This window comes from Mustelus asterias, chromosome 14, assembly GCF_964213995.1.
Source record: "Mustelus asterias chromosome 14, sMusAst1.hap1.1, whole genome shotgun sequence".
NCBI classification, from domain to species: domain Eukaryota; kingdom Metazoa; phylum Chordata; class Chondrichthyes; order Carcharhiniformes; family Triakidae; genus Mustelus; species Mustelus asterias.
This window is the reverse complement of record NC_135814.1, coordinates 79,205,315-79,222,173: the sequence shown is the minus strand read 5'-3', so window position 1 is coordinate 79,222,173 and position 16,859 is coordinate 79,205,315. Positions and strand designations below refer to the sequence as shown.

Sequence of the window (16,859 nt, the reverse complement as noted above, 5' to 3'; positions counted from 1 at the left end):
ATAAAGGTGCATGGTGTTACGGGTAATGTATTAGCATGCTTAGAGGATTGGTTAACAAACAGAAAGCAAAGAGTGAGGGTAGATGGGTGTTTTTCTGGTTAGCGATAAGTGACTAGTGGTGTGCCTCAGGGATCAATGTTGGGACCGCAATTGTTTGTAATTTACGTAGATGATTTTATCTACCAGCTATTTTAAACAGTGGTGTTACATTTGCTGTTTTCCAATTTGCAGGAACCACCCCAGCGTCCAGTGAATTTTGGTAAATTACCACTAATGCATTTGCTATTTCCCCGCCATCTTTTTTAGTACCCTGGGATGCATTCCATCAGGGCCAGGAGACTTGTCTACCTTTAGCCCCATTAGCTCGCCCAAAGTGATGATAGTTTCTAGGTCCTCACCTTCTATAGTCTTCTTGTCATCAATTTTTGGCATGTTATTTGTCTTCCACTGTGAAGACCAGCACAAAATACCTGTTCAATGCCTCGGCCATTTCCTCATTTTCACTTATTAAATCCCCTCTCATCCTCTAAAGGACTAATGTTTAGCCACTCTTTCGTTTTATATATTTGTAGAAACATTTGCTATCTGTTTTTATGTTGAGCTAGTTTACTTTCAGTCTATCTTGCTTTTCTTATAGCTTTTTTTGTGGCTTTCTGTTGACCTTTAAAGATTTCCCAATCCTCTAGTTTCCCACTAATCTTTGTCACTTTGTGTGCATTTTCTTTCAGTTTAATACCGTCCTTTATTTCCTGAGATATCCACGGCTGATTATCTCTTTTCCGACAGTTCTTCCTTTTCACTGGTACACACTTTTGCTGAGCACTGTGAAAAATCATTTTGAAAGTCCTCCACCATTCCTCAATTGTCCCACCATAAAGTTTTTGCTCCCAGTCTACCTTAGTCAACTCCGCCCTCATCCCAATAGCCCACGTTGGTCTGCTAACCCTCTCCATTCGCACTTTCCTTCATAACCTGAGATGAAACCTATATGGATCAGTTAACTCATGCACTCTGAGCATAGACAGCCTCTACTTTATATCCTTTACTTTTATTTATGTTTCTATTGTCAGCATCCTCTTCTTGAGTAAACAATGAAAAGTACTCATTAAGTGTTCTAACCTTGACCAACACCTTCAAGCATATATCTTAGTCCCCAATAGGTCCCATCGCACCTCTTATTCCTTATGTGCCAGTGGAAGATTTCCAGGTTACCTTTTCTATTAACTGCCATTCTATTCTTGTATCAAGTAGACTGATGCTGGAATATGCACTAAGGTAGCCTGAGATTTTACGCCTCACTGCTGAGAACTGTTGCAAAGTTGAGTTAGTGGAGTTGTAATTTAATGTTGGTAAAGATGTAAAAAATTGTAAAAAAAATGCTAGAGGAAAAAAAAACATTGCATGGTCCCTTTAAAAGCTGGTGTTTTGTTGTGCTTGGAGGTTTAAAATTCAAAGTATATACAGAGTCCAAGCTGAAACATTTGTATCAAAAAGTCAAGTGGTAGTCTTGACAACAGAACCTTTTTTTATTTTAGCCCAATCAATCTAAAGCAGGCACTCAGCTATCTGGAACCTATAAAGTTGTTGTGACACTACTACTTTCTTCAGATCTAACAATATGAAGGCATTAAGTTGCAGAGAAGATTCATGAGAATAATTCCAGGGATGAAAAACTTCAGTTACGAACATAGATTGGAGGAGTTAGGGCTGTTTTCCTTAGAGAAAAGTTGGAAAGGAGATTTGATAGAGGTATTCAAAATCATGAGGAGTCTAGATTTACTGGAGAGGGAGAAATTATTCCCACTTGTGAAAGGATCAAGAACGAGAGTACAGATGTAAAGTAATTAATTAAAGAAACAAAAGCGACATGAGAGAAACCTTTTTACACAGCAAGTGCTTTGGGTCTGGAATGGACTACCTAAGTAAGTGGTGCAGGCAGGTCCAATCAAGGCATTCAAAAGGGAATTGGACTGTATCTGAAAAGGAAGAACATGTCGGTTCATGGGAAGAAGGCAGGGAAATAGTATGAGGAATTGCTCATTTGGAAAGCTGGTGCAGACAAGTTGGGCCAAAAAGCTTACTTCTGCACTGTAACAATTCTGTAATTCGCTTGAGCACAATCAACACTTTGCTAATTATAGAATTGTTACAGCAGTCAACCAGCCACGTTTGTACCAGCTCTCTGTAGGAGCAATTTACCTGGTGCCGCTCCTCCATCCTCTCCCTGTAGTCCTGCGTATTCTTCCTTCTCAGAAAACATTTCAATTCCCTTGTGAATGCCTTGGTTGATCCTGCCGCCACCTCATGCTCAAGCAATGCATTTCAGATCCTATCTACTAATTATGTGAAAAGCTTTACCATTGCTTCTTTTGCCAATGTAGCTGCAAAATATTGCAGATGCTGAAATCTGAAACAAAAACAGAAAATGCTGGAAAATCTCAGCAGGTCTGACAGAATCTGTGGGGAGAGAATAGAGCCAACGATTTGAGTCTAGATGACCCTTTGTCGGAGCTCAAACGAAGCTCTGACAAAGAGTTATCTAGACTCGAAACATTAGCTCTATTCTCTCTCTACAGATGCTGAGAGACCTGCTGAGATTTTCCAGCATTTTCTGTTTTTGTACCTTAAACTTATGCCTGCTTGTTTTTGATCCTTCCACCAATGGGAACAATTTCTCCCTATCCACTCTGTCCAAATTTTCATGATTTTGAATATCGCTATCAAATCTCCTCTCAACCTTCTCTTCTCTAAGGAGAACTGTCTCAACTTTTCCAATCTACCTGCACAAGTGAAATTTCTCATCCCTGGGACCATTCTCATGAATATGTTTTGCACACACGCTAATGTCTTCACAAAAAAAAAATCAAACGTCAAGTATAAATCAGAATCCAACTTCCAATGTTTTCAAAATTTGGGCCTACTAATAAGTAATCAGGGAATTGTATTACCCCTGAACCAATATGAATAACTAGGGGAAAAAAGGCTAACTAATTATTCTTCTAGTTTGCTAAAAACACAAACTCGTGAACAAAATAAGCTTACAGAAGACCTTGTGCACAGCTGCATTATGCAGACTTGTGTTTGCTTATGAATAAACAGTCCAAATCACTGAATAAACTCGAAGCAAAGCAGGAAGTTTCAGAATCCATGATGTGGGTGGAATTGAGTTGGCATTTCTGAAGGTCAGTCAGTGGGATTGAAAAAAAGTACTTTGTGGAAAATACTAGATATCCCCTGGAGAGGGCTTTTAATTTAGCGACATTGATATTTACAAGAACATTTAAGAGCAACTTTAACAGTCTCCTTGTAGTCAAAGTTAGTATACACAGAAATTCTGCTGATCTGTCATTCCCAAGACAAGCAGCTGACACGGCTGGGTTTTGTCTCTCTCTCTCGCTTGATGGTTGGAGTTTGTCAATTCTCAAGGAAGGCCACGTAGTCAGTTAGTCTGGCCAACTGTTGTTCATTAGGAATTTGTGGTACTGGGGGAGGTTCTGTTAAAATTACAAAAAAGAAGCAAATTTACCACTTTGTACATTGATGCTAATATTACCATGTATAATGTGGGGATTCAGATGAATATAATGGACAGTTTTCTTTAGGTGCACAGCTTAAATAGCCTAAATTGAGGGAATAGCAGATGCTCAGGATAAACGGAAAAAGCCAAATCAAGTTCAAACAGCAAGTTTCTTTTATTTCCAAATACGATATCATTTGTTTTTCTTTATCCAGGAAAATAAAATCTCCATGCAATGATTAATTAAATTACGTGGAAAACATCTGTTGAATTGCAATCACACGGATGCAGAAAGAAAATCCATCAATATATTTAAAACTGTCTAATGGAAGGCTGCTTTCAAAAGCCACATTGAAGTCACTAAGTAAACTTGAGAAGATGGCTTTCTCATTGAATTACTTTACAGCCAACCCATGAAATGCGACACCAGGAAGCAAGGCACAAAAAAAAGCAACTTGGAGATGCAATCAGATGCAGATGTAACTTAAAAGGTTTTTTAAGCTAAACCAGACGATTTCTGTCAGCTTGCTTTAGGGGAAATGATTTACATGCAAAATATAAAGAAATCTTTCCATTTGCTGGAAGGCGTGTTTTTACATTGCAACCATTCTTCTGTTTAAAAATGTAGAGCAACAGCACCACCTACCAGTCTTTTTGGGTACAACCATTCGTGTAGATGGATCTGCTTGCCACCCTTGTTCTAATACAGCTGCAATTAGAAGGGAAACTGGATTGAGCATCGGACAGACGGAAAAATACCATGAAAAAAATCAAACAGATGTAAACAAGACCAAAATTATGGTTTTACGAGCGACAATGTAGTGTTTAAGACATTCAATTATGTAATTTTAATTCCAGTTGTTTCCACATTTTACACAGAATGGTTACAGCACAGGAGGAGGCCATTTGTCTTGTTGAGAGTATGCCGGCTCTCTAAAAGGGCAAACCAGCTAGTCCACTTCCCTGCCCTTTTCCTGTAATGTCATAAATTTATCTCCAGGTCAATTCCCTTTTAAAAACCACTGTTGAACCAGCCTTCACCATCCACTCAGGCAGGACATTTCAGATCCTAACCACTTGCTGCATAAAACCTTTTCTCATGTGACCTTTGATTGTTTGCCAACCACAGGAAATCTGTGTCCTCAGACTCATGACACCTCCAGTTTCTCCCGTTCTACTCTGTCTAGGCCAGTGCTTTCCAAACTATTTGAGTGTGAGCCCATTTTAATATCTGAAACTTAACATGTTCCCAGATATTAGCAAACCAAACTGCAATAAAGTAGCATAGTAATATTCAGTATATAATTATTAAAGTTCATGTTCCAGATTAGTTTATAATCAATAATACACTAGTATCACAGTGGTTAGCACTGCTATCTCCGGGTGCTCTGGTTTTTTCCGACAGTCCAAAGATGTGTGGGTTAGGTTGATTGGCCATGCTAAATTCACCCTACTGTCGGGGGATTAGCAGGACAAATATGAGGGGTTACAGTCATATACCCTGGGTGGGATTGTGGTTGGTGCAGACTCGATGGGCTGAATGGCCTCTTCCTGCACTGTAGTGATTCTATGATTCTATCATATAAATATGAAAATCTGTTTCAAAGCAGTTTGTAAAAATGTTAGTTATGAACTCAACTAAGTTTCAGCCAAGCTACCCATATCCCTTTGTAACAGAGAGCTAAATTTTGAGGGAATTGAATTCCGAGGGTTCAATTCCGGCCTCGGATGACTGTGGAGTTTGCGCATTCTCCCCGTGTCCTACAGGTGCTCCGATTTCCTCCCATAGTCCAAAGATGTGCTGGTTAGGTTAATTGGCCATGCTAAATTGCCTCGTAGTGTGAGGGGGATTATCAGGATAAATACATGGGGTACGGGGATAGGGCCTGGGTGGGATTGCTGTTGGTGCAGGCTCGTAGAATCATTGAATCCCTACAGTGCAGGAGGAGGCCATTCAGCCCATCGAGTCTGCACCAACCACAATCCCACCCAGGGTATATGCCTGTAACCCCTCATATTTGTCCTGCTAATCCCCCGACACTAGGGTGAATTTAGCATGGCCAATCAACCTAACCCACACATCTTTGGACTGTTGGAAGAAACCGGAGCACCCGGAGGAAACCCATGCAGACATGGGGAAAATGTGCAAACTTCACACAGACAGAGACGGCCGTAATTAAACCCGGCTCCCTGGAGCTGTGAGGCAGCAGTGCTAACCACTGTGCCACCCCAGGCTCGATGAGCCAAATGAACAGACCATTGTCTGTTCATTCATCAAGAAACTCACTCAAGTTAACTAAACACAATTATTGTTTAATCGTATGGTATCTAGCATAAAGCAATCGGATCAATGCAAGACATCTTCTAACATAATGAACTGACTAAATACCAAAGATTCTTAAATAATTTCACTAATGATTGAAATGCAATATGTTTCTGTGAAACATAATATCCAAGCTCTGATTAACACCATGATGGCATTCTGTACAAGTCAATTACATGTGGTTAAGTGATAGCATCGTCACTGCATCTGGGCACCTACTTGCTCAATTGAGATATGACATCCATACATTTTATATCCTGTAAATTGTGTCGGGTCAGAGCAGGCGGAATCCCAGAGGGAGTCCCACCCATGCAAAGTTGCACTCCTCAACAAACCACCCCCCCCTCCCCCCCCATGTCAGAACACACCTGGGGAGAGGTTGAGGGGCTAAATTCTGGCCTTGGTCATACAAAGTCACATCATCAACCACACTAGTTGTTATCCCTCTCCTGCTGACTAGATACTTACATGTTTCTATTTGTTCACTGGGAACTAAGAATTACACATAATCTTCTCCCAAATATTGGTCTGGGGCTGTTTTTATCCATAATGTCTGATGAAAATCAAATCTTAGGCCTCATCTGTATAATGTGCTGATTATGCTTTCATAAGCAAAAGACCACTTCCAAACAACTTTCCTGACCAGCAGTGTTCTTCAGTTAATCTCAGGGAGGAGGATTAGGTGAAGCAAGGGGAAAAAGACTGCTTGGTCATGATTTCTCTCAAGTACTGTTCCTCCTGACTGCTGTACAGGTGCTTTCTTTTTGTTGATGACCCTGGGGGAAGAGGAGAAGCAAAGACAATGGGGCAGGGGAAGCCAATAGGGCTCAAGCAGGAAGAGTGAGCTGGCCATCTGATTGAGACGTTAAGACTTATAAAAGCAAACATAGAATAAAACCTGTAAACATCCAATTAGATAGTTTGCTAACAAGGGCAAACGAAGCTGCTGAGGGCATGATTTCAAACTTTTAAGGACATCTCGTGCTCGACACAACATCGTGGGCCGAAGGGCCTGTTCTGTGTTGTACTGTTCTATCTGAAGGATTGCAGCAAGAAATATAAATACCCAAGCCTGGAAATGATACTGTGTAATTATTGCATGAACAATTAACATGCGTTTGAAGCCAATTTTTTAAACAAAGGTTGGTTCATTCTTTCTCACACCTTATCCAGATTAAAGAACCAAATTCACAGGTATTGAATATTTGTACATTGTGCAATCTGGTAATTTGCAGGCTCTCCCGTCTCCCTGCGTGGATATGACACGCTGTTCGCAACAATATTTGATCTAACATCACATTTGGCATGAGGTACTGTGCTTTTATAAAAGCCTCAAACTCTATAAACCCAGAGACCATTTATCTAACACAGCTGGCTTTTACTGCCTCACAAGCTACCTCACAGTATCCGACAGCACAACTAATTTGCATGGTTGAAACCCTACAACTTGTAGAGCAGTTACATTTCACACACTGGAGTTGCAAACCTGCTCCAATCTTTACAAAACGATCTTGGTGGATTTAAAGCTGAACAGTAGCATGAGTTTCATTTACTTCAATTAAGTCGCAAAAAAGTGCAGATGGAGATTGAGCACAGTGATACTAAGTGCTTAAATTAGGGAATTTGATGTAGTGAAGGATTTCTGGTTTATTACAAAAAGGGAGTGATCCAAGAGAGGGAGCCAGTGACAGTGAGACCCGGAGAGCTGAAACCTGGAGACACCAAATAGGGAGATAATTGATGAGTTTTAAAAGATATTCCCCCTCTAAAGTGGGATAGTAATGTAAACTGGTACTGGGGAAATTATATTTTTATACATAACTAGTTAAACTCCATATATAATTACAGATTAATTGTTGAATGATATTCTAATGTTGAAACCTAATTAGCTAAATTCGAACAAAAACAAAATGGCAGGCCGGGTGATTTGTTGCAGCTGTAGAATGTGGGAGCTGGTGGATACTTGTGTGATCCATGGAAATACATTTGAAGTGTCTGCAACTTGAACTGTGGCTCAGAGTTCGTGAGCTGGAGTCTGAGCTTTGAAAATCATGATGCATCGGGAGTAAGAAATTTATCTCTTTCCAGTCACCATACACACCCCTTATGCTAGGTAGTTCAGATTTGGCTCATGGTCAGGGACAAAAGGGTGTGACTGGAAGAGAGTAGGTATGGGGTTTGAAGGGTAGCAATGGAGGAGCCTCAACCCTTGCAATTGTCCAACAGGGTCGAAGATCTTGCGACTTGTGTGGACAAAAGCAAGATCTGCAAAGAGGATGAACAAACCGTTTATGGGAGTGATGCAGAGGGCCATTCAGGTGGGGAGGGCAAAAATGAAATCAAATTGCAATAGAGGACTGCATAGTTAGGAGGATAGACATTGTTCCCTGCAGCCGAGAGCACGAGTCCTGAAGGTTGTGCTCCCTGAGCCACAAAGCAAATTGGCATAGGCTAAATAAGTTGAAGGCGTGGCTCAAAATCTGGTCTGGGTTTTCATTCATGGGAAACTGGCACCAGTACTTGGAAACCAGAGAGTTGTATTATCTTCAACTGAATTGCAGTGGGACTAGCGTACTGGCAAATCACCTAACTAGAACTGTCGAGATGGCATTAGACTAAATAGCAGGGGTGAAGAGGGGGTTGAAGTTAGAGGGTTCACATAAGGAGAGATTTGGAATGTTAAAGGGAACAGATAAAGTCATAATACAGCTGTCTGAGTAATGATGTAATGATATTCTAATGTTGTAACCCAATTAGCTAAATTTAAACAAAAACAAAATGGCAGGCCGGGTGATTTGTTGCAGCTGCAGAATGTGGGAGCTGGTGGATTCTTGTGTGATCCATGGAAATACATTTGAAGTGTCTGCAACTTGAACTGTGGCTCAGAGTTCGTGAGCTGGAGTCTGAGCTTTGAAAATTATGATGCATTGGGAGTAAGAATACGGAGACAATACACATCTCTTTAACCTGTGCTTAATGCTCCCTCCACCCACATTGTCTGTATCTTTAAGATCTGGTTGGCTGCAGGGATTCGCATTCTAATCAGTATTCTGTAACTTGATTTTGTGTCTCTGTGCCCTGTTTGAGAGCACATTTCCACTCCATCTGACGAAGGAGCAGCGCTCCGAAAGCTAATGGTATTTGCTACCAAATAAACCTGTTGGACTTTAACCTGGTGTTGTTAAAACTCTTACTGTGTTCACCCCAGTCCACGCCGGCATCTCCACATTATGAGTAATGATGACCAGAGTGTCTTTGGAAGGGACAGAGCATATAAACATAAGAGTGCACAAACAATTGTCAGAGTGACGATAAATTGTAAAAAGAGAATTTTCAAGGCTCTATTTTAAAGCATGCAGTATTCGGAACAAGATGGATTAATTGATAGCATAAATAAAAATAAAAGAGTATATGATAGTCATTGCAGAGATACGGTTGCAAAGATACCATGACTGGGATTTGAATATTCAAAGGTATTGGAAGGGCTGTCTTATGAAGAAAGGTTGAGTAGGTTGGGCTGATACTCACTGACATATAGAGGAATGAGGCGATTTTATTTAAATATAGAAGATTCTGAGGGGGCTTGACAGGATATATATACATAAAGGATGTTTCCTCTTGCAGTGGAATCTAGAACTAGGGGACACAAATTGAACATAAGGGGGGAATTTTCCCATCCCACCTGCCATAGGAATCGTATCCGGCGGAGGGTGAACCATGTAAAGGTCTGTTGATCTGGAGTAGGATTTTCCTCTTTTGAGGTGAGCGCAGCTGGAAAATCCCGCCCAAGGAGGTCTCCTATTGAAGACAAAAATGAGGAGCAATTTCTTCTCTCGGAGAGCTGTTAGTCTTTGGAATTCTCTTCCACAGACAGTGGTGGAGGCTGGGTCACTGAATATATTCAAGGCTGAATTAGTGATGTTTTTGATTGACAAGTGAGTCAGAGTTATGGGGGAAAGACAGGAAAATGATATTATGGAGTGTTATAGAAACATAGAAAAACTACTTATAGTGGGCACATGAAGCATCTTCCTATTTGAATATGTATACTGATGTCTTTAAGTGTGAGTATGCATGAGTAATGTTATCGGTATCTTCGGCTTATGTGGGTTATTATTGTATCCACGTGGGACCTGTGTGCATAGCTGTCAACAGGTTCTGTGTCCATGCTGTACTGTTTATATAATATTTTTGGAATTAAAGAAGATTAAGTGTGGAAGTTAAATAGTTAAAATTAAAGGTCCATAAATCTCTGTCAAGCAATAGAAAATGCTTATCAGCATACAGGCTTTCAATGGGGTCAGTGCTTGTGTATTTAGCATAAACGGCTGATCTTCACCTGCATAAGTCCAGTAAACATTCTGTTTTCAACCTTCACCAGAGGATGGGAAAAATCAGAGTTTTCCATAACAGAATACCAAAGGCAAGATATGGGGACTTGCCAAGCAAATGAAGGGTTAGAAGGAGACAGTTTTTCATCGAATAAGAAAAGGTGAAAAGCTAGGGTATGATTGGTGAATATGTATGCAAATGAAGGATTAGAAAAATTGTGTGTTTCTCATTTGCTGTAATTAACTATAATTGCCAAGTTGTTTGTACGTAACTTCAGAAACACTCTGCAGACGGCTGCAAGTTTGTTTCTCCTTGTGCACAAGTAATTAAAGCCTGTAAGATCGAGTACTTAGTGTCTAGCGCTGTTTAACCCAAAGTCAACTATAGTACCTAATAGTGCCTAATGTTGCTGGTGCCCTAGATTTCCCACATAAGCATCAAAACTTGTTTGTCAAGTTACCACATCTTTTTGGGGATGAGGGGAAAAACAAAAGAAAACTGAAAGAAAAAAATTTGAGTTTCAGCATGGCGACACAAAGTTTTGCATAGCAAGCAGCTAGTTTGCCTCGTTGAGGGCTCCCAACAGTGGGTTCATGAGTTCACCGACAAAAGACAAGTTAGTAGCACCATGACTATGTTTGGGACAATCGGTGAGTTTGTGGAAGAGAACGGGACTGGACTGAATATGTGGAAAGGTTGGAACATTTTTCTTTGGTGAATGGAATTGCAGATGAGGCTAAAAAGCACTCAATTCTCCTGTGTGTGAGAGAGGTAGACTTGCAAGCTAGTGAGGAATTTAACAACACCACAGAAACCGGGGACATTTCATTTGTGTATTTAGTTGCACTCATTCAGAATCACCGCTATTCTAAGCCCTCAGTGATTGTCCCATGGTCTAAGTTCTATCGTTATTTTCATAAGGTGGGACAATCAGTAGCTAACTTTGTTGCTGATTTAAGACAACTCTCTGAAGCATTGGCAGACATGCTCCAGGATAGATTAGTCTGTGGCATTAATGAGGACAGTATACACTGACTTTCAAGGAAGCTCTAGAAATTTCTCAGGTAATGGAAATGGTTACCAACAATGTAAGGAGGGGGGGTACTATGCAAATCACTGCTAATTTATGGACACTGTCTGTCACCTTGCAACAAAAGAGGGCATTCGACTAAAAGGTGCAGGGCTACTAAGAGCAAGTCAAAGGCTGGGCAGGGAGATTCCAATTTAAAAATGCCTCAGATAGCCTCGCACCACCTGGAAAGTACAGAACAGGAAGAGGAGTGTTTGTACAACATGTTCAACGTGAGTGAGATGCACACTGAGTCTATCTTTGCTACAATGGAGGTCGATGGAAAGGAAATTAAGATGGAGGTAGACACAGGAGTCTCTACATCTGGAATCAGTGAGCAGATCTATGAGCTGAGCAGGTGCCCGTCCTTACTCTGGTAGAGATCAAACTACGGAGGTATACTAGAGAGACTTTACTATTGCTTAGGTCTTTAGAGGTGGATATTGCATATAACAGCCAAGAAGCAAGAGCAGGCCTCCTTTTGCACTGGAGGGATTCTATGATAGGGGTAAAAGGGATAGGGCCTAGTTTACTAGGGTGTGACTGGCTCAGTAAAATCCCGTTGAACTGGGGTGAGATAAAGCACACGCATGTGACAGAGGATGTCATCAGAAATATCCTGAGGTTTTCAAAGATGGCACCACAGTAAAGTTGTTAGTAGATCTTCAGACTACTCCTTGCTTTTTCAAGCCCAGGACAGTGCTCTCCACCATGAACGGCAAAGTGGAGGAATTGGAGCAGAGGTTTCGAATCATTGAGCCCATTCAGTTCTCATGTTGGGCTGCTCTAATCATACCAAATGTGATGGTACTGTGCATATGGGGCTTAGGAATAAAAAAAACAGCCATATTGCTAGGTCTTTATTATAGATCCCCAGATCAGTCAGTGGGAAATTGAGGAGCAAATATGTGTACAATTCTCAGGTGTGTAAAACAAGATAATAGGATAATTATATTCAGTGATTTCAACTTTCCCAACATTAATCGGGATATACATAGTGTTAAGGGCTTGGATGGAGTAGATTTCGTGAAATGTGTTCAGAGAACTTTTTAGTTCAATATGAGAGGGTCCAACAAGAGAAGGAGCTGGGCTAGACCTGATTCTGGGGAATGAAGCCAGACAAGTGGTTGAGGTGGTTGTGGGAGAGCACTTTAGTGATAGCGATCACAGCATGGTACAATTTAAACTAGTTATTGACAAAGAAATAGGCAAGGATTGGGGGAGAGCAGATTTTAGTAAAACAAGGCAGGATCAGGCCTAGTTGTGTGTCCATGCTATACTGGTTATTTTACATTTTTGTAAGTAAAGATTAAGCATAAAAATGTGTTCACCTACCTTTGTCAAGTTACCACAGAAAAGAATGCCATAATCAGATCAACCATGATCTTAGTGAATGCCAGAGCAGACTCAATCGGCCAAATGGTCTGCTTCTGCCCCAATTTCTTATTATTTTAATGGGATCTAATGATATCGATAACGACATATAACATTTGATAAATAATTTATATTTTAAAAATCTAGTCGGAAACCTCTGGAATACATTGAATTTTTACATTTATAGATACATTGAATGGACCATACAAATATTCAGAATCAGAACCTATGCGTATGAAGCACTTCTTGGGGAACTAAAGTTTACGATGAACAGCAATAGCAATCTTGGTTTTGGGCACAAATATATTTGGTTATTTATCTTAAATTATCAATAAAATTGCTACCTTTAACAGCATCTTCGACTGGAAGTCCCACAAAGGCTGCGAGATCATCAGCACTAATTGAAGTGTACGCTTGAGAAACAAGACCAAAGGCACGTCGTCTTGTAGCATCTTAAAAATAAAATTGATAAAACAGCTATGAGACTTGGGTAATCGGATGCAAAGCTACAATGCTTACCTTCCACCAAAAGTGCGGCACGGTAGCACAGTGGTTAGCACTGCTGCTTCACAGCGCCAGAGACCCGGGTTCGATTCCTGACTTGGGTCACTGTCTGTGTGGAGTTTGCACGTTCTCCCCATGTTTGCGTGGTTTTCCTCCGGGTGCTCTGGTTGCCTCCTACATTCTGAAAGACGTGCTGGTTAGGTACAATAGGTGCCAGACAGTGGTGACTAGGGGAATTTCACAGTAACTTCATTGCAGTGTTAATGTAAGCATTACTTGTGACTAATAAATAAACTTAACTTTTTACTTAAGTCAGGTTTTTAAATCTTAAAAATGTGGCACTCCAAATTAATGTTACGCAAATGTCATAACACAACTCATCCACTCAATGACAGGAGAGACACATCATCTACACAGGGAGCATTCTGTACTTTTTCCACAGCTGATCTGCAGGGGGAACAAACCTGTCTGAGAGCATATCATTTAACAATACTTTCATGATGAGTATACTTAATGTCACTCAAGAATGTGTGCAAATATCCAACACAAATGCTTTTCAGGTGTCAAACTAAAACTCTGGTACCTTTGTTATTTACTCTCTACAAATAATTATAATGAGGCTCTTAAGATAGTAAATATTGACTGCAAATCTTGATGCTGAATATAAGTCTTCAAAAATATGGATTTGCTAAATATGGCTAACTGGTAGAAATTTTATGGAGTTGAGCTTTTTTCGTGGACAAAGCCTTTAACGTTGGAATAGACTGAAATAAAATGAAACGCCAGCTACAATTCTTTAACATTATAAATTGAATAATTCTTTCAAAAGGGCTGGACTTTTAAAGAAGGAATGATTTTTAACTTTAAAGAGCTAGGAAAAATATTTAAGATCAAATCTGCTTTTGTTTGGAGGCACCATAGCAGCTGAGAGAGCTGAAGGGTAAACGTCAAATACCAAAAACTAGTGCAAATCAAATTATATAATTTAATGTCAAATTGGGTTGGGGCAAGGAGAGGTGAAGGAAATAAGTGTGGCATTAAAAAGTATGGTTTTTCGTTGTTTTCAGAAATGCTAAAGCATTTTGTTTTTAAAATTTTTTGTTTATTTTTATTCATTAGTGGGACATGGATGTCGCTGACTGGCCAGCATTAATTGCCCATCCCTTAGTTGCCCTTGAGAAGGTGGTGGTGAGCTGCCTTCTTGAATCGCTGCAGTCCATATTCTGTGGGTCGACCCACAATGCCATGAGGGAGGAAATTCCTGGATTTTGACCCAGTGTTTGCGAAGGAATGACGATATATTTCCAAGTCAGGATGGTGAGTGGCTTGGAGGGGAACTTGCAGGTGGTGGTGCTCCCATTTATCTGCTGCCCTTGTCCTTCTAGATGGAAGTGGTCATGGGTTTGGAAGGTGCTGTCTAAGGACCTTTGGTGAATTGCTGCAGCGCATCTTGTAGAGAGTACACACTGTTACTACTGAGCGTTGTTGGTGGAGGGAGTGGCTGTTTGTAGATGTGGTGCCAATTAAGCAGACTGCTTTGTCCTGGATGGTGTCAAGCTTCTTGAGTGTTGTTGGAGCTGCACCCATCCAGTGAAGTGGGGAGCATGCCATCACACTCCTGACTTGTGCCTTGTAGATGGTGGACAGAGTATGGGGAGTCATGAGTTACTTGCTGCAGTATTCCTAGCCTCTGACCTGCTCTTGTAGCCACTGTGTTTATGTGGTGAGTCCAGTTGAGTTTCTGGTCAATGGTAACCCCAAGGATGTTGACATCGGGGTATTCGGTGATAGTTATACCATTGAATGTCAAGGGTCGGTGGTTAGAGTGTCTCTTATTGGTGCTGGTCATTGCCTGGCATTTGCGTGGTGCAAATGTTACTTGCCACTTGTCGGACCAAGCCTGGATATTGTCCAGATCTTGTTGCATTTGAATATGGACTGCTTCAGTATCTGAGGAGTTGCGAATGGTGCTGAACATTGTGCAATCATTGGCAAACATCCCCATTTCTGACCTTATGACGGAGGGAAGGTCATTGATGAAGCAGCTGAAGGTTGTTGGGCCCAGGACACTAACCTGAGGGACTCCTGCAGAGATGTCCTGCAGCTGAGAAAGCTGACCTTCCACAATCACAACCATCTTCCTATGTACCAGGTATGACTCCAACCAACAGAGTTTGCCCCCGTTACCCATTGATTCCAGGTTCGCTAGGGCTCCTTGATGCCACACTCAGTCGAATGCAGCCTTGATGTCAAGGGCTTTCACTCTCACCTCACCTCTGGAATTCAGCTTCTTTGTCCATGTTTGAACCAAGGCTGTAATGAGGTCAGGAGCTGAGTGACCCTGGCGAAGCCCATACTCTGCGTCACCGAGCAGGTTATTGCTGAGCAGATGCTGCTTGATAGCACTGTTGATGGCCCCTTTCCATCACTTTACTGATGATCGAGAGTAGACTGATTGGGCAGTAATTGGCTGGGTTGGATTTGTCCTGCTTTTTGTGTAGAGGACATATCTGGGCAATTTTCCACATTTTTGGGAATGCCAGTGTTGTAACTGGAAGAGCTTGGCTAGGTGAGCGGCAAGTTTTGGAGCACAAGTCTTCAATACTATTGCTGGAGTGTTATCGGGCTCCATTGCCTCCAACCGTTTCTTGATATCACATGGAGTGAATTGAATTGGCTGGAGACTGGCATCTGAGATGCTGGGGACCAATGGAGGAGGGCAAGATGGATCAGCCACTCGGCACTTCTGGCTGAAGATTGTTGTGATTACTTCAGCCTTATCTTTTGCACTGATGTGCTGGGTTCCTCCTCCATTAAGGATGGGGATATTTGTGGAGCCTCCTCCTCCAGTGAGTTGTTTAATTGTCCACCAACATTCTCATCTGGATGTGGAGAGCTTAGATCTGATCCATTAGTTGTGGGATCACTTGCTGTTTTTGCCATCTGGTGTGCAAGTAGTCCTATTTGGTACCTTTTAGGTGTGCCTGATGCTGCTCCTGGCATGTCCTCCTACACTCTCCATTGAACTAGGGTTGATCCCCTGGCTTGATGGTAACAGTTAAGTGGGGGGTATGCCGGTCCCATGAGGTTGCAGACTGTACTGGAGTACAATTCCGCTGCTGTTGATGGCCCACAACGCCTCATAGATGCCCAATGTTGAGTTGCTAGATCGGTTCAAAGTCTGTCCCATTTAGCACGCTGATAGTGCCACACAACACGATCGAGGATATTCTCAATGTGAAGGCGGGACTTCGCCTCCACAATGACTGTGCGGTGGTCACTTTTACTGATACTGTCATGGACAGATGCATCTGCAGCCGGCAGATTGGTAAGGATGAGCTCAGGTATGCTATTTCCTCTTGTTGGTTCCTTCATCACCTGCTGTAGACCCAGTCTAGCAGTTATATCCTTTAGGAGCTGACTAGCTCAATCCGTAGTGCTGCTACCGAGCCACTCTTGGTGGTGGGCATTGAAATCCCCACCCAGAGTACATTTTGCACTTTTGCCACCCTCAGTGCTTCGTCCGAGTGTTATTCAACATGGAATACTGATTCATCAGCTGAAGGAGGACGTATGTGCTAACCAGTAAGAGGTTTTCTTGCCCATGTTTAACCTGAAGCCATGAGACTTTATGGGGTCCAGAGTCAATGTTAAGGACTCCCAAGGCAACTCCCTCCCAACTGTATACCACTGTGCCGCCACCTCTGCTGGGTCTGTCGGTGAGACAGGGCATATCCAGG

At 41.6% G+C, this 16,859-nt stretch overlaps 1 protein-coding gene across 2 annotated transcripts in view; it reads right to left on the bottom strand.

Moving 5' to 3' along the window:
• Positions 1–3,221: 3,221 nt before the first annotated feature.
• Positions 3,222–16,859, bottom strand: part of cops8 (COP9 signalosome subunit 8) — a 68,581-nt gene continuing 54,943 nt past the window's right edge. For both annotated transcript variants that reach the window (XM_078228682.1, XM_078228683.1), the window contains exons 5-7: positions 12,960–13,067; positions 4,164–4,226; positions 3,222–3,494 (exon numbers count right to left, since the gene is read on the bottom strand). In XM_078228682.1, the coding sequence (XP_078084808.1) occupies positions 3,415–3,494; positions 4,164–4,226; positions 12,960–13,067 (251 nt within the window). In that variant the 3' untranslated portion in view covers positions 3,222–3,414. The remainder of the gene's footprint in view (positions 3,495–4,163; positions 4,227–12,959; positions 13,068–16,859) is intronic.